The following is a 21,915-nucleotide window of genomic DNA, read 5'->3' as shown; positions in this document are numbered from 1 at the left end:
ATGTGCAATCACAGTGCCTGCAATTTGCAACTTATGAGTAACATCTTAATGATCAAAGTGAATCCCAAAATGAAACATTCCTTCATTTTGAAGTTAAAAGCTTTAACTATATGCCATCGTGACTGTGAGCTACAGCACTGGTTTCTAGCATTTATTTCACTTTGCAATAATGTAAACAGTAAACAGCTCAAGTAAACAGTCAATGTCCAAAAATTTGTATCTTGTATAGCAGAGCAGGCCTAGGCAACACCAGGACCAAAGCAGCCATGAGCACAATAGCTTTAACTGCAAAGTGTATATGAATTGTGCGGACTTGATAAACTAGGAAACTGTTAGTTGCCTGTCTAGTTTGAACTCCTCTTCTCACATCTCAAAATGATGTCCACTCTTGATTTCAGAGATGAACAAGAGATTAACTCCTTGAAGGAAGAAGTGGGCAGTCTCAACTCTCTGCTTACTGACTTCCAGAAGGACATTGATGGCAGCCGGAAAAGAGAATCGGAGCTATTGGTCTTCACTGAAAAGCTGAGTACTAAGAACGCCCAACTGCAGTCGGAAACCAACTCCCTACAAATGCAAGTAGATAAGATCACCTACAGCGAGAGAGAGTCTCAGAATCAGCTGGAACTAGTGAAGCAAGCAAGAGATGAACTGGTAAATCAGAATTTCAATTAATTGGTTACGGCTTATGTAATTAATGTTTTTAATTAAACCCTAAGCCCTGGAATAAGCCTGGATGTATTCCTGCTGCTTCTGCTGTTGCTCAATAAATGGCATAATTAAAATAGAGATGCTACAGTTGGGCCAAAGCACGATGAAATAATTCATGCCTACCTGAAGAAAACCTTGAAAATGTCATCAGCCCCTGCCTTTGAGCCAGTCAGCCACTCGGCACAAAGGCAGATGCATCTTACTATATTTATAGTGAATAGGAGAAACCCTGCTTCCGTGTGCCACTGCTGAAGCCAAATTTGGCAGATTTCTTCTTGGGGAGGGGGGTGCTATTTGAATAAACATGGGGCAGTCTGAATAGGAAAAAAACACAGCCAGGTACATGCATAATGCTCATTATAACTGGCCCATTAACCGGCTTGACTTAGGTAATGGCTGGGGATGACGGGTAAGAAGCATTGCACCACAAATGGTTTAACAACTGAAGGCTTTGCCTCCCACTGTAAATCAAAATAGTATGGATCTCACTTTAAGGAAGTGGTGGCTGGCTCTCCAGCCTGGTTACTGGGAGTTCTGAAAATCTTCTATGCCTTGTGCAGTCCTCTGATGCTTCCTTGAGCTGTGCATCTTGTTGGCCACCTAATGTAGATTGCAAGTTTTCTGGCAGGTTGGCTTCTATGCAATGTCCGAGCCCATTTGAAGCATTAAATAAATGCTTTGCAGTATGTGAAATGAATATATACAAGCTTACGTTTCAGAAATTGGAAACTGGAATCACGTATAGCATAACATGGGCAGCAAAGCTCTAAATTCTCTATAACTGTGGGAGGAAATACGGCCTGTGGAAGTATGAATGCTTGTACTTCATAACACATGGGGACAGCTAATCTGATCTTCCCATTCCTCACAACAGATTCTTATATTCCATGACAACCATATTCTACAAAGCCCCCAGGAACAATATGGTGTATTGGAATATAAGCAGTTGGTATATTGGGTCTTCCTTTTTCTTTTTGCAATGTGTTTTAAACTTGTATGAAATACTCAGTGGGCAATGGGGAAAGCAAATGATAACACATCATAATTTGGACTGTATAAATATATGTGTTTCATTTTATAAATTCAGGCAAGTAAATTGCAGAAAGAAGAGGAACTTCACAGAAACAATGTTCAAGCGTTGCAGGCTGAATTAGCATCTCAACAGAAAGCATTAGCAGACCTCAACACTAAAGCAGATGAATTAAAAGATGAGTTGGTTACTCAGAAGCGAAAGCATGCTGCAAATCTGAAAGACCTCACCAAGCAACTTCAGCAAGGTTAATATTTCTCAGACCTTGATTTGTATGGCTTTTTCCTAAAAACATTAGCACTGCATCAAATAATTTATGGTTTGTTCCCTTAGCACGAAGAAAATTAGATCAGCTTGAAAATGGCAACTATGATAAAGATGTCAGCAGTATGGGGAGTCGTTCTAGCTCATCAGGTAGGTCGTTTGATTAGTCTCATCAATTATTTGTTTAAAAAACCTCTACCAAAATCATGCCAATAAAACATATTGTAGTTCTCAAAGTATATTTTCACCAGCATGATTTCCCCCAACCACACCAGTTACTAACAGTTATCCCCCACCAGATTATAATATACATGAACCCACATCTGTTGAGATTTCGTATCCAACCAGTTCTATATTATTTATAGTAAATAGGAATTCACAGTAACTTTTTTTTCTTCAGTGAAAAAAAGCACATTGGCTTATACAAGGAATGGATTACAATAACTGCAGTGCTTAATAAATGACAGTAGTTGATGACAGTCATACTTTATTACAGAAATAATTTATCTAGAACAGGTCTTGTGTATTCACTTTATCAGGCAATTGGAAAAAGAAAACTCATCGGGCAACTTTAACTGCTCAAATGTCTGCTCTAATGTTCCAACCATTAATTTGCTCTGAGAGTTCTGAATCTCGAATAAAATTGCAGTTGTGTGAGGCTACCATGAAATAATGGAATAGTTCTTGGAGAGTTTGACCCTAGCATTTATAGCCTGCTGATTCTTTATATCTTCCTGACTATGTGTTCGATTGCAAATACAAATCAGTTACCTTTTTAGTATTGCTTCCTTGGAAGCTGGCAGTGCACAAATGAAAAATCAATTCATGTTTTACAACAGTGAATCTGCTGCTTTAAAATTCATTGCTTCTCTATTACTTTGAACATGGAGTGGAATTATCTGTCTGTGTAGAGGCCTGCCATCATCTTACAAGGTCTGTAAGTGGCGTCAAAGGCTCTGCACAAATCTAAATGTTTTGTTTTTTAAACCTCCATTATATTTCCATTTTAGTAGTCAAAAAGGTGAGGCACTCATGAATTTGACCAGATTCTAAACTGGAACAACACTTTACATGGTAAAGCTTTGGCACAATTCTGAATATGTTTGTTTAACAATCAGGGTGGTGGTCACTTGTAATAGGACTTCCTTTACAGTGGGCCACAACTGTGGATCTCAAAAGCTTCTGCAATTAGTTAGTCTCCTTTAAGTGTCCTTAGCAGAACCCATCCCCCTGTGATTTTTAATAGTTATTATAAATTTGGGTTGCTTTGCTGAGGTCTGCCTGAGTTCTATAGTTTGTCTGTACTAGTCTTGATTATTTTAATTTATTAAATTTATATACCACCTCTCATCAAAAGATCTCAAGGCAATTCACAACCTCAGGGCAGTTTAGGTTTTAGTACTATTATGAAATGGGTATTTTAGATTTTCATACTGTATTTTATATGTTAGCCATTTTTGTGGAATATTATGTCAAAATGCAGATTAAAATCTTTTATAATCCATAACTTCTTTATTTGACTGAGAGCCATGCATTGCAATTAAGATGTCATTGGTTTTGACAGGATCGCTTAATGCTCGAAGCAGTAATGAAGATCGCTCGCCAGAAAACAGTGGCTCTTCAGTAACTGTGGATCATTTCCCTGAAGTGGACAAGACCATCTTGATTGAGAGAATAGTAAGGTTACAGAAAGCCCATGCTCGGAAAAATGAGAAGATGGAGTTCATGGAGGATCATATCAAACAGCTGGTTGAAGAAATCAGGAAAAAAACCAAGTATGTACAACATCTGGTCCATTTGGTAATCAGTTTGAAAAAATACAATGCAAGATGCTGTGTTTAAAGTTAACACTGGTACTCTGTATGGTAGCTGGATAACTTCATCGGGAATGGAAATGGTGCCAGACACCTCAATATAGCCCCAATGTATTTCCATGTTTTTCAGGGTGAGGGTGGAGGGCACGCTGCTGCAATGAAAGTTTCCTCCATTTCTCATATATAGGCGCTAATTTGGTAAACGAAATATCTTAATAGTAAACAGAACTTACCATAGAATTAAACTAAAATAGCAATGTTAATTAAACTGTAGTGATTCAAAGCTAATTATGTGTGTTGATGTATGTAAAGCAGTCTGTGCTGTTTTTTAAAAAAAATCTGATTTGAACGTGAATTCTGAAAGTGCTTCCATAGCAATTTGCTGTTCTCTTTAATTACTACCTTTCATGCAAATTGAATCTTAGCAAATTACCCACTGGGAAGCATTAAGCCGAAAGTTTCCTTCACTATTCTTATGCTGGCAGATGTTAGACACTAAGCTCTTCACCTTTGCAAAAGAAAAAAAAACACACGGCACAGTTAATTTGCACGAGCTGTTTCAGTTTGAAGCTGCTAAGTAGTTGTGTAGCACACATCGCTGCAGCAAAGTGTACTGTACACCTGCTTTCAGAATGCAGTACACAATTGCTAAAGACACAAGCTGGAATCCATTTGCACTTGGTGACACTTGGTGTCATGAAGTCAAATAATTTTTGTCAGTTCCTCACTTTCTTTTTCACAATGAGAACAATACAGTGGTACCTCGGGTAACATACTCTTCAGGTTACAGACTCCGCTAACCCAGAAATAGTGCTTCAGGTTAAGAACTTTGCTTCAGGATGAGAACAGAAATCGTGCTCCGGTGGCGCAGTGGCAGCAGGAGGCCCCATTAGCTAAAGTGGTGCTTCAGGTTAAGAACAGTTTCAGGTTAAGAACGGACCTCCAGAACGAATTAAGTACTTAACCCGAGGTACCACTGTATAGCCAACTCTCATCAGTTCGAGACTATTTCAGCTAAACTCCCTAAGAAATGTACATATGATGGCTCTTAGAGTTAACAATGAGGACAAAATTTGGGAACACTAGTTAGAGTTTGGCTCTGCAGGCCACGACGTCTGACCAAGTTTGCTTCCTTTTAATGGTGATGGTGATTCTGGGGACTATATGCCCAGCTGGAAACTGCTAGGACATGATGCTGCCTCTAAAAGCAGTTTTGTCAATTTAAATATCTTGAGGTTTTTGCTGGTGCCCAGACTAGCCATGGGGAATTATGAGCTGCTATTGTGTCTCGGAAGAAGACCATAGCTAGTTTGGCTAGGAAAGTTGCCTTTATGTTTAAATATATAAAACAGCATGATTTGAAGTATTTTTGCTCTACCTAGAAACTATTCTTAATAAGGTAGTGTTCCCAATGTAACATTTTTATAGAGCAATAATAGCATTTCTCCCACTGAGTTCACTCTGTGACACTCTGCGTGTAGGGACAATGCTGAGTTAGATGGACTAATTTTCTGACAGTACAAATTAGCTGCCTGTGTTCTTTCATGTTGTCACTATCTTACACTGTTTTACTTTCTACAGAATAATCCAGAGCTACATTTTGAGGGAAGAAGCTGGCACATTGTCATCTGAGGCCTCTGATTTCAATAAAGTGCATTTAAGTAGGCGTGGTGGGATTATGGCCTCTCTCTACACATCTCACCCAGCAGACAGCGGGCTCACTTTGGAACTCTCTCTGGAGATAAACAGGAAGCTACAAGCAGTCCTGGAGGACACTTTATTGAAGAATATTACCCTGAAGGTAATTTAAAATAGAAAATTAGAATACATCATGCTTTTCATCGCACCTTGGTTGTTTTTTAAGTGATGGTATATGACTGCAAGCTATTATAGAAAAAAGCCTTTTAGACATGCTCTGAACAAAGTTAAAATATCTAGGCAGACTGTCATGTGTACCCTGAAGTGAAATAATTTTGAGTAAATCTATCCTTTCTTTCTTACTAATGTGTGCAGGTTTCAAACTGCAGTGGACTTGAATTCATTCAACCTTGAAGACAAGGCACTGTTTTTTTGTTTAATTGGGTATCATAAAGTCCGCTAATATCCCCCTCTATTTTCTTCAAAGGAAAATCTGCAAACACTAGGAACAGAAATAGAACGGCTAATTAAGCAGCAGCATGAACTGGAACAGAGACTGAAGCAAACATAGCTGAGAGCAAGACCAAGGAGGCAGAAAAGACAGGTGCTCCATACCCTGTTGGTATATAACCTGGATATCCGCCAGTGTCTTCTGTCAATCCCATGAAGCTTTAATAAAGCAAACTGGAGTATGTTTATGAGCGAGGTTTACAAGGCCCAAGGCCCAGCGCTTGCTTTGCCTGAAGTGATGGAAAACTCTTGGTGAACTTTTCTGAATGCTATGTGCATCCATATTGCTTTTCACTGAAACAAGATATCAACATGCACCATTTTATGCACTTATATTTAGAGAGAGAGAAAAAAAATAATAATTCTGCTTTGTGCAACTACAGTACCCTGTTAATGAAGACGTTTGGTGGAAGGAAAGACTCTTGGGTTTTGCAGTTCTTGGGGGTGGGTAGTGATGGAGAGGGTTGTCCATTGGACATATTAAACTTATTGCCCTCCAGAGGATATATGTCTGGGGGAAACCCAAACACACACACATGCACTTCCTCTCTTGGATTTATTTAAATTGGTTGATTTTATTTATAACATGCATTGGAAAAGACTTTCATAGTAGACTGTTCTCTAAGGACATGGTACTGCATATTTTATCAATTGGAGACGAGAGAATTTTTTAAAAATCCCTGCTGACTTCTTGGATATGAATTGATTATTATTTTTTAATTAAAGAGAATAATTGAAAGAGAAACTTCTGCAGCTAATTGATGTGAGCTGTTGAAACCAGGCTTTCACCTACAGAGATTGCTAATAAAATACAGAGCTATTTATTATTTGAACCCTTGCAAGGCTTTGTAAATTTAAATGGAAATAGCAGTTGCATGTGTGTGCTGTGGCATAAACATATACTCTTGCTACTTTATCACCTGTCTCATATCTGCCCATGTACTGGCAAGGCCATACTTCTACGTGGGTGGAAGAAGGAAAAGAGGTATTTACTAGGGAACTTAAGTTGTCTATACACTACAAAACTATGGTAGTCTGCTACAAGAAATGACCACATAGAAGCTTTCTTAAGAATGGTGAGTGACAGCTTGTGACCCTCCATGTCTTGTTGGACTCTTAACTTCCATCCATTCTAGTCAGCGTGGTCAGGGGCAATGGGATCTGCCCTGCAATCTGGAGGGACACAAGCCTGGCACAGAATGAACAGAAAAAGCTACCCACTATTGGTTGCTGAAATGATAGGCACCGCCAGGAGACAATAATGAACAGCTGCATCTCTGCCAAAAATATGTATGTGAGCTATGCGATTCCTAAAATACAAATTGCAAAGCATTGGAAATAACTGAGCACTTGAGTAGTCTTGCTGGTAGATAGCATGTACTTAGTAAAAGCTCAAGAGCAACAAGTAAAATTAAGTTATCGAGGCTGTTTTGGGAAGAGAAGAAGCTGGTGGGAACTTCAGGCTTTTTCTCTTGCTTTGACGAGCGCTAGCATGCATTTCCAGGGAGCAGAGCAATAAAAGGGAGGCTCTGGTTTCTTATGCTTTAAACCTTGAAGTGATAATATGTGGTTTTTCATGTTCCTTTTTGAGAACAGGGCAGTGCATGTTCAGGCTTGAGCTTGTTCTGATAGGAGGAAGATGAAGCAGATGCTTGCCTTCCCCTTTCAGGAAGTCATTGGCGTACGGTAAATGCATTATTCCAACTAGGTCATTGCTTTGCTTTGCCTTATTAGAATATAGCAGCTTTGAAAAGCTACACTGCATCAAAAATTAAGGGTAATGAAAAGAAATTGACATATGCCATTCAAGTTTAATTAACTTTCTTCCTTCAGTCCCCCCCTTCCCCACCCAAGGGTGGAGGCTTGAGAGGAAGGCAGCCTCTATTTCAAGTTGCAATGTTTCTTTTCATTTGTTTGTTTGAAATACAAATCTCAACTTGAACCTCTTACATAGTTGCATGTGGAGGCTCCATTCCTCTTCTCACGTTTGTGGATTGAGTCTCACTTTGAGAGAACTGCTCTTTAAAAACAGAAAGGAACCCTAAACAAATGTATTTATACAAATATGTATATACTGCTAGAGTTTGTATTTTTTAAAAAGCCATGCATTTCATACTTATGTACAGTAGCAACATCACATTAGCAAAACATGTTTGCCTTCCAAATGGAACCTTTATGGTGCTGGGGAGAAAGAACTGTCCTCAGTCTTGTACATACAAAATTAGACACTTTCCCCTGTTTAGTGTTACTTCATTGTGTATAAATTAGAACTGGAGTAAACTGAAACTGTACAAGTCTGCAGTTTTTCCTTCAAGGGGGTCATTGTTAGTCACCAATTACTTGTTTTTAAGGGTCAGGAATTAAGGAGTGTTTACACACAAAACCAACCAACCAACCAACCCAGAATTTCTTGGGGTTTTTAACGGCAGAAGTGTATTTATTTTCAGAATAGTGCATCACTGCGCACCACAAATTTAGCCTATCTACTATATATGCTTGAAAAGTTGTATATTTGCAATTGCACTGAGTCTTGTTTAAAATACATCCAGCCCGGGGTGAACCTCCTTTTCTCCTTTCATGAGGAACACAGATGTTTTGGAAGGGAAGAACTTCCTTTTCACCTGTGTGAATTGGTCCAGGACAGAGTTTGACTTAGACTATTAAGATGAAAAAAGAGCTCAGAGAAGGGTGATGTGGTGGAAGCCATTATTTTGATAAGCCTTTTAATAGGCCTGATTGCTTATTTTTTTCTGAATGGAGGATATCAATAAACTCGAGGGTGTGTGATATGCCTGGACAGCAACTCCCAGCTTGTGGTAAACTAATTGTGTAATGGTAGATGGCACAAGCAGAACTGGATATTTGGTGCTGTATCTGATGTGAGCTATATTCAGAGTAGACCCATTGAAATTAAGGGATGACTTAGCACCATTAATTGCAGTGGGACTACACTGAGTAAAACATAGATGGCTACAACACTTAAGAGGTTTGCCACAAAGTCATCTGTTTTCATTGGCATGCAAAATGAAAAACGACTTTTTGTATTGAGCGAGTGTTCTGTGCAGAATATGCCAACAAACAGGATAGTAACTGCTGCATGAACAACTTCTGTACTTTGTACAACCGGGAGACTGCACACCCCAAATTGTTAGAGTATGTCTCAAGGTATTTTCTAAAGGAAGTGTTTAGACAGACTATCAATTTGAATCAGCCCTTTGCATTTTAAGATCACTTTGAAGGTGGAATTATTGGAGAGCAATTTAATTTGATTGTATCTTTGCCATTCTTTCATAGATGCAATTTGCAAATGCTGTGAGGGCAACTTGACAAGATGAGGGGAGATCTGTAATTGACAAAAGTAGCCAGGGAAGATTCAGGTGAGAAATAGCAGTGCTGTGGGAGCAAAGGGTTAGCATGAGAAGGAAATAATAAATAATAATAAATGTTATACTGCCCTTCATTCATATCTCAGGACAGTTCACAACATAAAAACACAAAAGACATAACCCCAAAAAACCCCTCCCACAAGCACATTCTTTAAAAAATAAGATTTTATCTTCCTGGGTTTCAGTCCCCACCCCTAGAACAGTTAACCACCTCTTCCTCCTGATCCAAATCTTGTGTCACAGACAGTTGAATTTGCCATTTTATATGGGCAAGCCAATCATTATCACCATGACCAGAGCATCTTCATGGCCAGCATTGTACTTTGTGTTTGCACTGAATTGTGGAGTATGGACGACTCTATCAATATTGAGTTTACTTTACCACTACCATAGTTTTCTGCCTACCTACTTTTCTGTGCAGTAGAAGTAGCTTAGACCACCCAGAGGAAGCAGGCATACTTAATCCTATTCTTCAACCGTCAGAGGTATTTAGGTCAGCATATTAGGCCACTTTCTTTTTGAATATTCAGAATGCTTAATTAGAGACCTCTTCAGGGCTACCTGCAGCAAACCGTCCAAATGATAAAAATGGTGATTCAGCCATTTATAACAGGGGTTAGTAATAAAAAAACACACCAGAGTTTTGTAGTGCCTTAAAGGCTAACAAATTTGTTATGGCATAGAAGCTTTCATGGACCTGAGTCTTCATATGCATGAAATATTATCAAGCAGTATCCGGAGAAAACTTGCTCTAGGAATAGCACATGTTTTGCAGCATTGTATGTCCCCAGTACGCAACATGACGTCTTAATTGGTCTTTAATTCCTGATAATTTAAACTAATTAAATAAGGGAGTTTTCGTCAGACAATGGTAATACAAGGATTAGTGCATGCTATGAACAGGGAAAATATATATAGGAAATTGCTTCAATATGAAAATAAAGAAATTAGAAAAAATAAAGTGATGTTACCACTAATGCATTTCTGATGTTCCAAATAAACTGCACGTTACTTTTCTTCCTTTTCAAAGCCCGTTCAAGAAAGAAAGTATATTTAAGAGTAACCCAGTCCTTTGGCTGCAGACCTTTGCACTTTTCTGGGATTAACCTCCCCTTGAACCCCATGGAGCTTTATAGACAGGACCCCCCCTTCTGCACCATACCTTTAAAGCATCATCCTGCCACTTTGAACCATCATGATTTACCCCCTTAAGACTCATGAAAACACTAGGTTTTTTAAGGGTGCTCAAAAGTTGTAAAGAAATCCCTGTTCTCACAGAGCTCATTCTCAGAGTAGTTTAACAATCAGTCCCTCCTTCCAGGGAGCTCCGGCAGTTGTAACCCTGGAGAACTCTCAGCCCCCTTAGCAAACTTCCGGTCACAGAATTATTTGGGGGAAGCCATGACTGTTAAGTGGCATGATACATGAAGAGCGCAGATGGGCCATAACCAGGACTGAGATGCTAAGTCGGTTGTCCAATCTTTCTAGCCTCATAGGAGCCTCTTAAAAAGCAGAGTCTGAAATGACCATGGCACAATTCACAGAAAGTGTTAGAGATAAAAGAACGAGCTCTCTTCATTTTGAGACAAAGATATCGGCAGCATTCTTGAAAGGACAAAGCTGTTCCTTCCATCAGAATTTAAGATTCCATCTTCTGTTAACAGAATGACTTGGGTTTCGTATCTTATTCTTCTCTTTCTAGGCTTTTAAATTCAAGTGCTACGTGGTTTTCAGACACAGGTCAGCTTGGCAGCCAGTCCCGATATCTGTTCTAAATGAGGAGGTTACTCACAGATTTGGGTTCAAAATCTTGGTATGCCCCAGCAAGTTTTCAATTCCATTTCCTGAAGAGCAACAACCTTTACCCAGTGTCAAAATCACAGTGTTGGTTGTTAACAAGTTGACATCTTTCTGTGAGGCAACCCACGTTATTCTTTGTTTAGAAAAATGACAGTAATTCCTCTTGGCGGCTGTCTGCATGTAACAGAAAATATGCATACTTAGAGGCAGGGTTACTGTCATCTGAGGACATCTGTCATGCAAGAGGGAATGCTGACAGACCTAGAACACTGACTTGTATATGCATGTAGACAACGTTCATGGAATTTTAAAAGAGTGCGCAAATTAGATGGTGTACCCAAGTATGTACATCACTTGACTGCATTGAAGAGTGTCGTATTTCAGGTGATGTTGGGTGATAGTTCTAACTTGGAATTAACATTTGTGGCAGCTCAGTCATACTTGCAAGCAATCACTTGATGTTCCCACTGAGGTGAGTAGCTCCCCTCCAGTTACTATTGACTGCCATCCTTAGCAAAAAAATAAAAAAAAAATACTCTGCTCTTATTGATGATTAATTTGTTTGCAACTCATTTCCTTCAAGTTAATCATTTGCAAATAGTACTACGGCTTAGTAATGAGGACCAAAACCACCTGTTTTCTAAGACAGCAGACGTGTTCTACTTTAAAAGTGCATCTTGTTCCTGAAGAATAGAGGGGTGGGAGTGTTCTTTCTGTTCATAATATAATTTTAGAGTAAACAAGCCCCTATGAATGTTACTTTATTCATAATCCTTTTAAAGCAAGGTAGTTTAATATTTTGAAACAACAGTAGGTGGTGCTAGAAAACACTTCATATCCTCTAGCGAAAACAAATTGAAGGGAAAACGATGCCATATCTGTGTGGATCTCTCAGTTCATTACAGGTGTTGAACATATTTTTCCAGAAATGATTATATTATTTATCTACTTTGAGTGCTGATAATTTCATTATGTCCAATCTTCCATTTGTATGTATGTGTATTATGACAAAAATATAGAAAATAATGGCTTGACTAAATCGTATTCTGTAGATATTTCTGTATAAATGATGCCCCCCCCAATACATGGATATACATTATGTATATATTGGACTTTGAAATAATAAATGCCACAAACAAATGTGCGGGTGCTTCTGTTTAGTACTTCTGACAGCAACATGTCTGGGAAAATACTTAATTTTGACCCTCTGTACATAACCTACAATTTATGGATTTTTAAAAAGACATTTTAACAATTGGTTCTTGTTAACTTATACACCTTCATCCTGCAAAAAATTAATGTACGTATATATGCCCTCATTAGGGACGCGGGTAGCGCTGTGGGTAAAACCTCAGCGCCTAGGGCTTGCCGATCGCATGGTCGGCGGTGTGAATCCCCACGGCGGGGTGAGCTCCTGTCTTTCGGTCCCAGCTCCTGCCCATTTAGCAGTTCAAAAGCACCCCTAAGTGCAAGTAGATAAATAGGTACCGCTTTATAAAGCGGGAAGGTAAATGGCGTTTCCGTGTGCTGCGCTGGTGCCGGCTCACCAGAGCAGCTTCGTCACGCTGGCCACGTGACCCGGAAGTGTCTGCGGACAGCGCTGGCTCCCGGCCTCTTAAGTGAGATGAGCGCACAACCCTAGAGTTGGACACGAGTGGCCCGTACGGGCAGGGGTACCTTTACCTTTACCTTTATATACTCTCATTGCAATGCATACCCACTTCTTATTGACTAAATTAATGGATCTGATGAGGCTGGAGATATACACATTTCCTTTAGGTGTACGCCTGGTGGATGATGATGATGATGATGATGATGATGATGATGATTTGTAAGCTGTCCTTCACCATAAGGCCTAATGTGGCATACAACCATTAAAACAGTTTACAAAGCTGTTTTAATTACGGAAAGGTGGATCCTATAAATATGCATTTCAGGTCAGTGTTAGAAACAGATATGAAAGCTAGGAGCTAAATGACACCTTAAACCTAGGTTATGGGTGCAACAACGAAATGTCTAGACATGCTTTTTAAATAAGAATACAAAGCTGAAAATGAAGTAGTATTAAAATATTTCTGAAGTATTATATACATTTTTTACATGGTCTAGTAGTCCTTCCCCTGCCCACCACCCTAATATTCTTAAGAGGGTCTCTTCTCCAGTCTTCAGAGAGTAGCTGGAAGCGGGGAGGCAGAAAAAGGTCCTCTCTTCCTTCTACTCTGCTGTTTTAATCTGAAATCTTAGGCGCAGTATTGCACCCTGAACTCAGAACTCTTTGCGTTAATGAAATTCCCTGTCGCAAAATGCGCCTAGAACAATGGGAGTTTCAAACACTGTTTCAGGTGTCAAAAGCCCAGGGTAACGTATTCAGCATTAACTGGAAGTTACCGTATTTTTCGCTCTATAAGACGCACCAGACCACAAGACGCACCTAGTTTTTGGAGGAGGAAAACAAGAAAAAAAAATATGCTGAATACCAGAAGCCAGAACAGCAAGAGGGATCACTGCACAGTGAAAGCAGCAATCCCTCTTGCTGTTCTGGCTTCTGTGATAGTTGTGCAGCCTGCATTTGCTCCATAAGACGCACACACATTCCCCCTTACTTTTTAGGAGGGAAAAAGTGAGTCTTATAGAGCAAAAAATACGGTATATAAATGAAGATGGCAGACACACCTTTAAGGGGAGGGAGGTGGGGGCAGAACAGTGAACGATATTGGGAACAGTAGCGCAGTTTCCACTTTCCACTTGACAGTGTGAAACCTAAAAAACTTGCCTTAAAAAAGGGGGTTCTATGATCCTAGCTGAAAGCTATAATTTACACTTCCCAGCATACCTTTTTAATAGTGTCCTGTTTATTGCCTCATTCTTCCCAAACACAAATTGGCCTGTATGTGAAAACATGTCCTGGATTGTCTGAGTAATCTCAACCTATTTCTCTGAAGAAAGGCTGGAGTACACCAGTTGTGCCTAAACCAAATTCTTAAGCCGGACACAAGGAGTTTCAACAGGATGAATCGTACGCTTGTATTGCCAGAGACACACAGACAGACAGAAAGCGCACAAACAAATACAGTGCCGAACTTGGCTAGCTGAAGCAGACTGGGCAGCCCTGCTGGGGCCGGAATATCAGATTTCTGGGGATTTGTCATAATGGTATCTTCAAGTCCCTTGGTGCATGTGCTGTGTGAAAGAAATGATAAATCGTGTCCTCCCTAAAAGAGGGCACATGTTGGGGTGAGATCTGGAGACTGACCTCCTGTGTTGTGGGTAGGCTGGATCAGTAGGTCCTGATTAGTAGGTCCCTCAATGTTGGGTTCAACCTGGCCAATGGGGCGCAGTCTGAATGGATCGAGGGACCTATTTATATCCATGCGCATGACCCAGAGCTTCTCCTTTTGGCTCGTCCATTCGGCATACTTGCCTACCTCTGCTTAATTTTAGGGCTTTGTGTGATTGACCTTGCTATGCCGTCGTCTGTCGTTGGGACAGGGGCACGGCAGGAATTTCCCCACTTGACTGATTGACTGTTGCCATTTGGGTTTCACCTGCAGTGTAGCAAATCGTCACAACTTGTAAGGTTGCAGATAGGCACTGGTTCAGGTGATAGGGATGGGAGAGTGGTCTCACCATCCCTGTGTGAAGGGTATTCCGTTTAAGGAATCCAGGGACTCAACTGGTTTGGTCAACCCCCGGGAGGGGGTTGTGCCCGTGCCTGAGTCCAGGCGGGCATCTGGGTGGTGAACATGGCCTGTTCCCGGCTTTTCACCTACCCAGGTGTTCACCCTTGGTTGACCTATGCTGGTGTCCTGGGGTCAGCGTTGTCTGCAAGGGTGCAGGGAGCTAGTCGAACCAAAGCCTATGCAACCACTCACCTACTGTAATCAATAAAGTTGTGGCCTAAATTCTGCCAGAAACCAAACTAAAATTTGAGTCAAGTGTGAATTTATTTAGGGGGGAGGTCTCTGGGTCTGAACATGTAACTATTTTGTCTTCTGCCTCCTGTCTAGAGTTCACAGTTGCAAGCTCTCAACTTCTTATAGAACCAGCTTGATCTCGGAGGCAGGTGAGAATGGGACACTCCATTTATATTTCTTTTTGAAATGTTGTATGCAATGCCCTAAAGCAGAAAAACAGGTAATATTAAATTAACCTTGTCAATGTTGAATTAACCTAAGGCAACTGCCAATTGTAGAAAGCTTGGAGCTCAGCTTAAGTCTTAATTCGCTATACAGGCAACAACGGAGATGATGTTTTCAGAGGGGGCGGGGAGGTGCTGGCAGTAAACGACCTCTGGGTTTTTTATCCTTGTAGTTTCTTCTGTAAATTGCATTAACATTTTATTTGCATTTTTAAAAACCTTTCCTTCTTCCAAAGCTCAATACGAAGAATGTGGTCCCTCCTCCATCTTCCTAACAGACTTATCAAGTATCTTAGATTAGCCTATAATCTCTTCAGTGCTGCTAACACAGTGGTTTGACTTCACCCCCAGAGGGACAATCCAGTGTTTCTAGAAACAGATGGATGCCAAGCACATTGCATAACCTTGGTGGCTACAAGTACGTGTTCAAACATTGGTCCCTAAACCTAGGGCACCCCTCTAAGCACTGCACCACAGTGAGGAATAAGGGAGAAATTAATTCAGTTCACATGCTAATCCCAAAACAACTGAATTTGTAGTTTCAGAACTGAAATGCAGATATCACCTTGAAATCCTCACATCTCTGAATTTTGTGTTGCAGTTCTACAACCCAAGAAAATGTACAGTGGTACCTCAGGTTACATACGCTTCAGGTTACAGACTCTGCTAACCCAGAAATAGTACCTTGGGTTAAGAACTTTGCTTCAGGATGAGAACAGAAATTGTGCAGCGCAGCGGCAGCAGGAGGCCTCATTAGCTAAAGTGGTGCTTCAGGTTAAGGACAATTTCAGGTTAAGAACAGACCTCCAGAACGAATTAAGTTCTTAACCTAAGGTACCACTGTATTTAGAAATGTATGTTTTAGAGAAATGTGTAATAGTAAAATAATGTCCATGACACATTTAAGCACAGTTGCTTGTAAAAGTGTGTATATTAGGAGGCATGTGCACAAAACTTCATACCAACTTTAAAAAACCAAAAAACTGATGCGGAAATGGGGCAAAGTAAACAAGACTGGAAAAAAGAGAAACTGAAACTGGCAGATCTGTGCATCCCAACAGCACATCACCTTTATCTTGCCTTTCTCTCGACTACTTAAGTTATTCAAAAATATTTTATTTGCTTAATCTGCTAGGTATTGGAAGGGTGGGCTCTAAATAGCATCTCATTTTAGCACTACTTTGATTAAAAGCCTCTGCTATGACTGAGCATTGCATTGACCATAGTTTTGAAGAGTGCTTGTTATGGGGAATAACTGAAATGCAAATAATGGACAAAAATAAAATCAAAAACAACCGGGAAGCAATTTCTAAACAGAGTTCATATTCTATTCATAAATAAGATGCCAGGCGCTGTATAAGAATAGAAAAATGACTAGTTGCTTACTGAAAGCACACAATCTGAAAACATGACACAAAAGAAAAGACCATTTGGAGAAAGGGGAAGCTGCACAAGCTACTGATCACAGGAATAGGAAGAAACAGAAGTCAGTCCATCAAGAGTGTAATGCAAACGAGAAACAATTAGTTTTTAATAATTTCTTAGCCTACATGTACGAGTTTCCCACTGCTCACACCAAAAGGGCTCGAGCCTACTTAAAGCTTTTTATTTTCACAACTGGAAATTCTCAGTGTTTGCAAAACTCCTCTTCGGCCAGGAGAAGGCGCCAGTGAGTAATCTCCATGACAAAAAATAATGTGCAAAATTCCCACTGAGGATTCTGGGTGAACGAAGATCTGTCGGGGCCTCGGATTGCCTTCGGCACTCTCAAAGCATATCTCTGAGCTTTGAGACGAAACAGAAAAAGAAGCAAAAGGCAGAGGTGGCTCGCAGGATCACAGCAAACAGCTCCTTGTTTGCTTTGGTCCTGCTCTCAAGCACTGGAGCAATGCAGCAGCACTTGCCTGAATGAACCCCCCAGATTGAATGGTCAGGATGCCACCTGAAAGTGAAACCTACAGAGGCAGCCAGCAAAATATTTTAAGGAGCCGTGAGAGAGGAAGCATAGAGATAAGACAGAGCACATGGTGCTCGTGAGAAGTGGAGGTTTGATAAGCTTAATGTTTGGTGAATGGAAGGACTGAAGAGAACAGAAAAGGAAACACAGATAGGCGGGGTCCTGGATCCCTCCACGACTCCTTTTTCCCTTTAACTGATAGGAGAAATGCAATTGCACATAAGTTGGCTCAAAGACAACACCCAAACTGTTGTTGAGAAGGCTGAAGGGTGATGTTACCAGTAGAAAAAGAAGCCAGAATACAGTGCTGCTTCAGGTTACAGACTCCGCTGACCCAGAAATAGTACCTCCGGTTAAGAACTTTGCTTCAGGATGAGAACAGAAATTGCGTGGTGGCAGCGCAGCAGCAGTGGGAGGCCCTATTATCTAAAGTGGTACCTCAGGTTAAGAACAGTTTCAGGTTAAGAACGGGCCTCCAGAACGAATTAAGTTCTTAACCCAAGGTACCACTATATTGGGGGAAGTGGACACAATGCATTCTGCCTTCTGCATATTTCCTTTGAGATACTTACCTGATACTAGGCTTTCAAATAAGTGTAGTAATTACCTGTAGTAATAAGGACAGAGAGAGGGAACAGAAAGTTGGATACTGTCCCTGTGAGAACAGGATGCTGGGTTACATGAACTTAGGTCTGATCAGGCAGGGCTCTTATGTTTCTATCTGCATTTTTGTGAGATAGGAGCAAAACCAAGAAGGGGCACAATTAATCTTGGCAGATGTGTTTCTCTATATGTTGAAATGGATTTCCTTTTGGGGTGATTTCTGTGCAAAAGTACAATATAAACATTCACTGAAACAGAAATGTTTCTTGTTCTGCTTGTTCTCCAGAAGCAGCTCTGTATCTCCAGAGGTGTGGCCTTCCACATCATTCCCAACAACATCAGGACCACCACAGCTTCCATACCCCTGCTGCATCTTATAAACAAACGTGTCAAATAATGGCAGCTCTCATCAGTGAAGGCAGATTTGGTCTCTCTTCTATCTCTTTAAGAGGCCACACTGGAGAGTTCCTATTGGCTTCATACCTACCCTGTTTCGTTGTGTGTTGACAAGGCATGACAATCGCCACCTTCTGCTTCAGATGACAACAACTGATCACAAAAAACCACCAAAGCTTTCGAGAGGAAATATTCATAAAATCAGGATACACCATCTCCAGCTTGGACATTTACAAATGTCTCGGAGGAAGAGGAACATCTTCCTGCAACAAGGAGAGTCAGATGAAGGCGTGGAGGGCAGGGTTCCCCCTCTTTGCCACACATTCATATTCCTGGAGAGCTAGTGTGAGTAGTGGTTACAGTACTGGATTAAAGCCAAGGAGATCCAGGTTTGAGGCCTCACGCAACTGCAAAGCTCACAGGAGATCTTGGAGCAGTTGCTCTCTCTCTAGCCTAACCTTATAGGGTGGTTGTAATGATAAAATCAAGCGGACAGAAAACCCTAACACTACCCTGAACTTTTTGGAAATGTGATAGAATAAACATTTCAGAAAAATACCCACAAATTATGGGTTGTAGGGTTGCCATATTTCAAGAGTTAAAAATCTGCTGAGCTTTTTTAGGGCAATTGCCCCATAGCCCCTCTGCCACCATCAAGCCCATGAACAAGAGCCCAGGTCGCCAGAGCCCAAGCCTGAATCAGAAATGCATGCAGGCATACACTCTACACACAAACCCCAAATCCAGGACATTTGCTTTAAAATGTAAAATTCCCCCCAAATGAGCATGTAGGACTCCCAAAAGAGGACATGTCCGGGAATTCCCAGATGTATGGCAACCCTATGTAGACAAGGCAAAGCAGGATCAGCAGTGTCCTCTGCTTGCTCAGAGTAGTGAGCAAGCCTAACCCACAATCCTTTATAGGCTGGCAGGGAATGTCAATTTATCAGCTCTGCCCTACTGTATTGTGATTAAAAGGCTTACTTTGGCCAGAAGTGAGTGGTGGCACATAAGGCGAGTCTCCCTCAGCTCACAGGTTCCGAACCTGATTCTTGACACAAGTTGACAGGAAAGCCTTTATTGGTCTGAATGGTCATTCAAGAGAGAAATTTAGATTTTTCTGTGGTTTAATTAAAATATATCATATGCCTTTATTTGATCCGTTTCTCTGTTGTTACTTCCTCCAGATCTGATTATCTCTGCCCATGAGAGTGCTAAGTGGCCTGTAAAACAGTTATTGCTATATTGGTTCCTTCTAAAGGCAGTTTATCAAAACAATGGCAATAGTAGTTTATATATAGTATTAGTATCATCCGCCATCACCCGGCCTGGAATTCCAAGCATGTTCTGACCTTCAAATTGATCTCAAAGCAAAGTATGCTCCTTTCCCATGCATGCCACACTTCTTCTGCACTTCAACAATGAGACTGCTTCACCCAAAGCCACATGGTGCTAGAAATTCAGCATCTTGTGACTGAAGTGCCGGTCTCTTTGATTATATCAAGCGACTTAATTCCCCCAATAGGCCAATATAAAAGTAGAAAGGTTTAAGAGAAGGAGAACAATTATTGGGTGTTAGTTCCTTAGCAGAAGAAGCCATACCAAGCAACAACAACACACACACACACACACACACACACACACACACACTGTGCCCCCTTCCTCCATCTTGCCTTTTCAGATGAGACACTGTGTGTACGTGCCAAAACCTGTTCACTTGCTGTAACCGTTTGTGGGCCAGCAAAAGTGGTTTGATAATAGAACCGTGAAAGGCAGCCTTATCTTTTGCACCACAGTTTGTTTTCGGGGAAGAGAAATTAGCTGCGTCACTGCTGGATTCAGCGTGTTGTTATTAGCCTAGATTGTGGGCTTATTTCTGAAGTTTGTAGTCGTGGGGAGAATTCTGATCTGGTCCTGGGTGACGGAGTATGTCTTTACACCTCTGAAATCTAGCTGCGTTGAGATGGCAGATATTCAAGTTGATTTAGAATTTGAGAGAAAGTGGAAGGAAAAATAACTGAAGAGGCATGTTGAGGTGATGGTGGGTTTTCCACAACAGTTACTTTCTTAGACTCTGCCACTCCAATGATCCAATTGGCTCAGCTGGCTGTTGGCATAGCATTCACCAGCATAGCCTGTCTAGCAGGTATGGTGGCACCCAAAGCAAGTCCTCTGGCTCTCTCAGGAAGTGGCCTAATAAGGATCTATCTGGCTGCTGACACACCATACTCACCCACCCGCAGATGATCATGGGAACTGTAATTTGTCAAGGGTGCTGGAAATTGTAGCTGTGTAAAGTAAACTACAGTCTGGTGGGGGTGCTTTAACTACTTTGTGTGTACGCAGCACCAGTGCTTTTTTTCCTGGGGGGAAGCAAGGGTATGCATACCCCTAAACATTTCGTGAATCTAAGTTTGGCCTCATTGAGAGGCAGTATTTCAATATGAGTAGGAAAATGAGAGTAACCCTAAACATATTTTTTTTAAGATAAAAAGCACTGCACAGCCCTATGATTTTGGTTTAACTGCTGAGGCTTTCTCTCAAAGTTATTGGAGATTGTAGTTTGATGAGGGCCATAATTCTCCTCCATTATAGATTCCAGTCCCTCCCTTCAAACTGCAGCTCTTATGAGGTTTATTGGCTGCTAAGACCATTGGTAAGATTTGTATGTATTCTGTGTCGTTTTGTGTCATTTCATTATCAGTTTTAACAGGGAGAGCACCTTACCTAATCTCTATGCTTTTATAAATGTGGCATGCATTCTTCTTATTTGCCTTCCTATCAACCAAAGATATGCTTTTACCATTGTTAAGGAGACAAAGCAACAGTCAGCAAAGGGCAAAAAAGAAATCCCACACGCTCAGAAATAATTCTCTTTTGTGTGAACTAAGCAGAATTACTTCAAATCCATGTTTTACATCAATACAAACATTGCTAAAATACTAAAACGTCTCACAAGCAAAAATTTCCCAATAAATTAAACTATCACTCCTTCTGAGAGCTAACTCAAATGGTGCATGTTGCCAGGATTGTAGCCAAGATGGGGCTACTGAGAAATAAGAAGTTTCAGGATACTTGGGGGAGAATCCCAAGGTTTGCAGAAGTACAAAAAGTATTTTTAAAACCCCTAAACAGTCCAAATAGGATTAAGTGTGCTTTGTAGTAGTCATGGAATGCAGAAGGACAGTATGAAAAGAAATACAGAGGGTTATGCCAATGAAGTGGAATGCCCCATTTGGATGGAATGACTGAACAGGGGCACTCCTTTAAAGAAAGAAGATGCATTGCAACATTGTGTTGTGGATTCTGTTTGTAGGGTTACAGTTTTCACGCTTAGAACTATGGCCAAAGCCGAGTTCAAAGCTCAAATGCAAATTCCTCCTGTAGAAAACTTCCTGAAGAACATCCCTTCTTATTTGCTTTCCTGACTCTAACAGTAAAGGTAAAGTGACCCCTGACCATTAGGTCCAGTAGTGACCGACTCTGGGGTTGCGGCGCTCATCTTGCTTTATTGGCTGAGGGAGCCGGCGTACAGCTTCCGGGTCATGTGGCCAGCATGACTAAGCCACTTCTGGCGAACCAGAGCAGCGCGCGGAAACGCCGTTTACCTTCCCGCCGGAGCGGTATCTATTTATCTACTTGCACTTTGGTGTGCTTTTGAACTGCTA

General features: G+C 40.9%; 1 protein-coding gene across 5 annotated transcripts in view; it reads left to right on the top strand.

Moving 5' to 3' along the window:
• CCDC186 (coiled-coil domain containing 186) overlaps positions 1–10,609 on the top strand; it is a 42,346-nt gene extending 31,737 nt beyond the window's left edge. For 4 of the 5 annotated variants that reach the window (XM_081192877.1, XM_081192875.1, XM_081192874.1 and 1 more), the window contains 6 exons: positions 399–654; positions 1,799–1,988; positions 2,075–2,155; positions 3,570–3,780; positions 5,401–5,620; positions 5,945–10,609. In XM_081192877.1, coding sequence (XP_081049003.1) covers positions 399–654; positions 1,799–1,988; positions 2,075–2,155; positions 3,570–3,780; positions 5,401–5,620; positions 5,945–6,028 — 1,042 coding nt within the window. In that variant the 3' untranslated portion in view covers positions 6,029–10,609. The remainder of the gene's footprint in view (positions 1–398; positions 655–1,798; positions 1,989–2,074; positions 2,156–3,569; positions 3,781–5,400; positions 5,621–5,944) is intronic. The other variant, XR_014007839.1, reaches the window with a different exon arrangement.
• The last annotated feature ends 11,306 nt before the right edge of the window (positions 10,610–21,915 follow it).

The sequence above is a fragment of the Podarcis bocagei genome, assembly GCF_964188305.1.
Source record: "Podarcis bocagei genome assembly, chromosome: 4".
NCBI lineage: Eukaryota > Metazoa > Chordata > Lepidosauria > Squamata > Lacertidae > Podarcis > Podarcis bocagei.
This window is presented reverse-complemented; position numbering and strand designations above follow the sequence as displayed.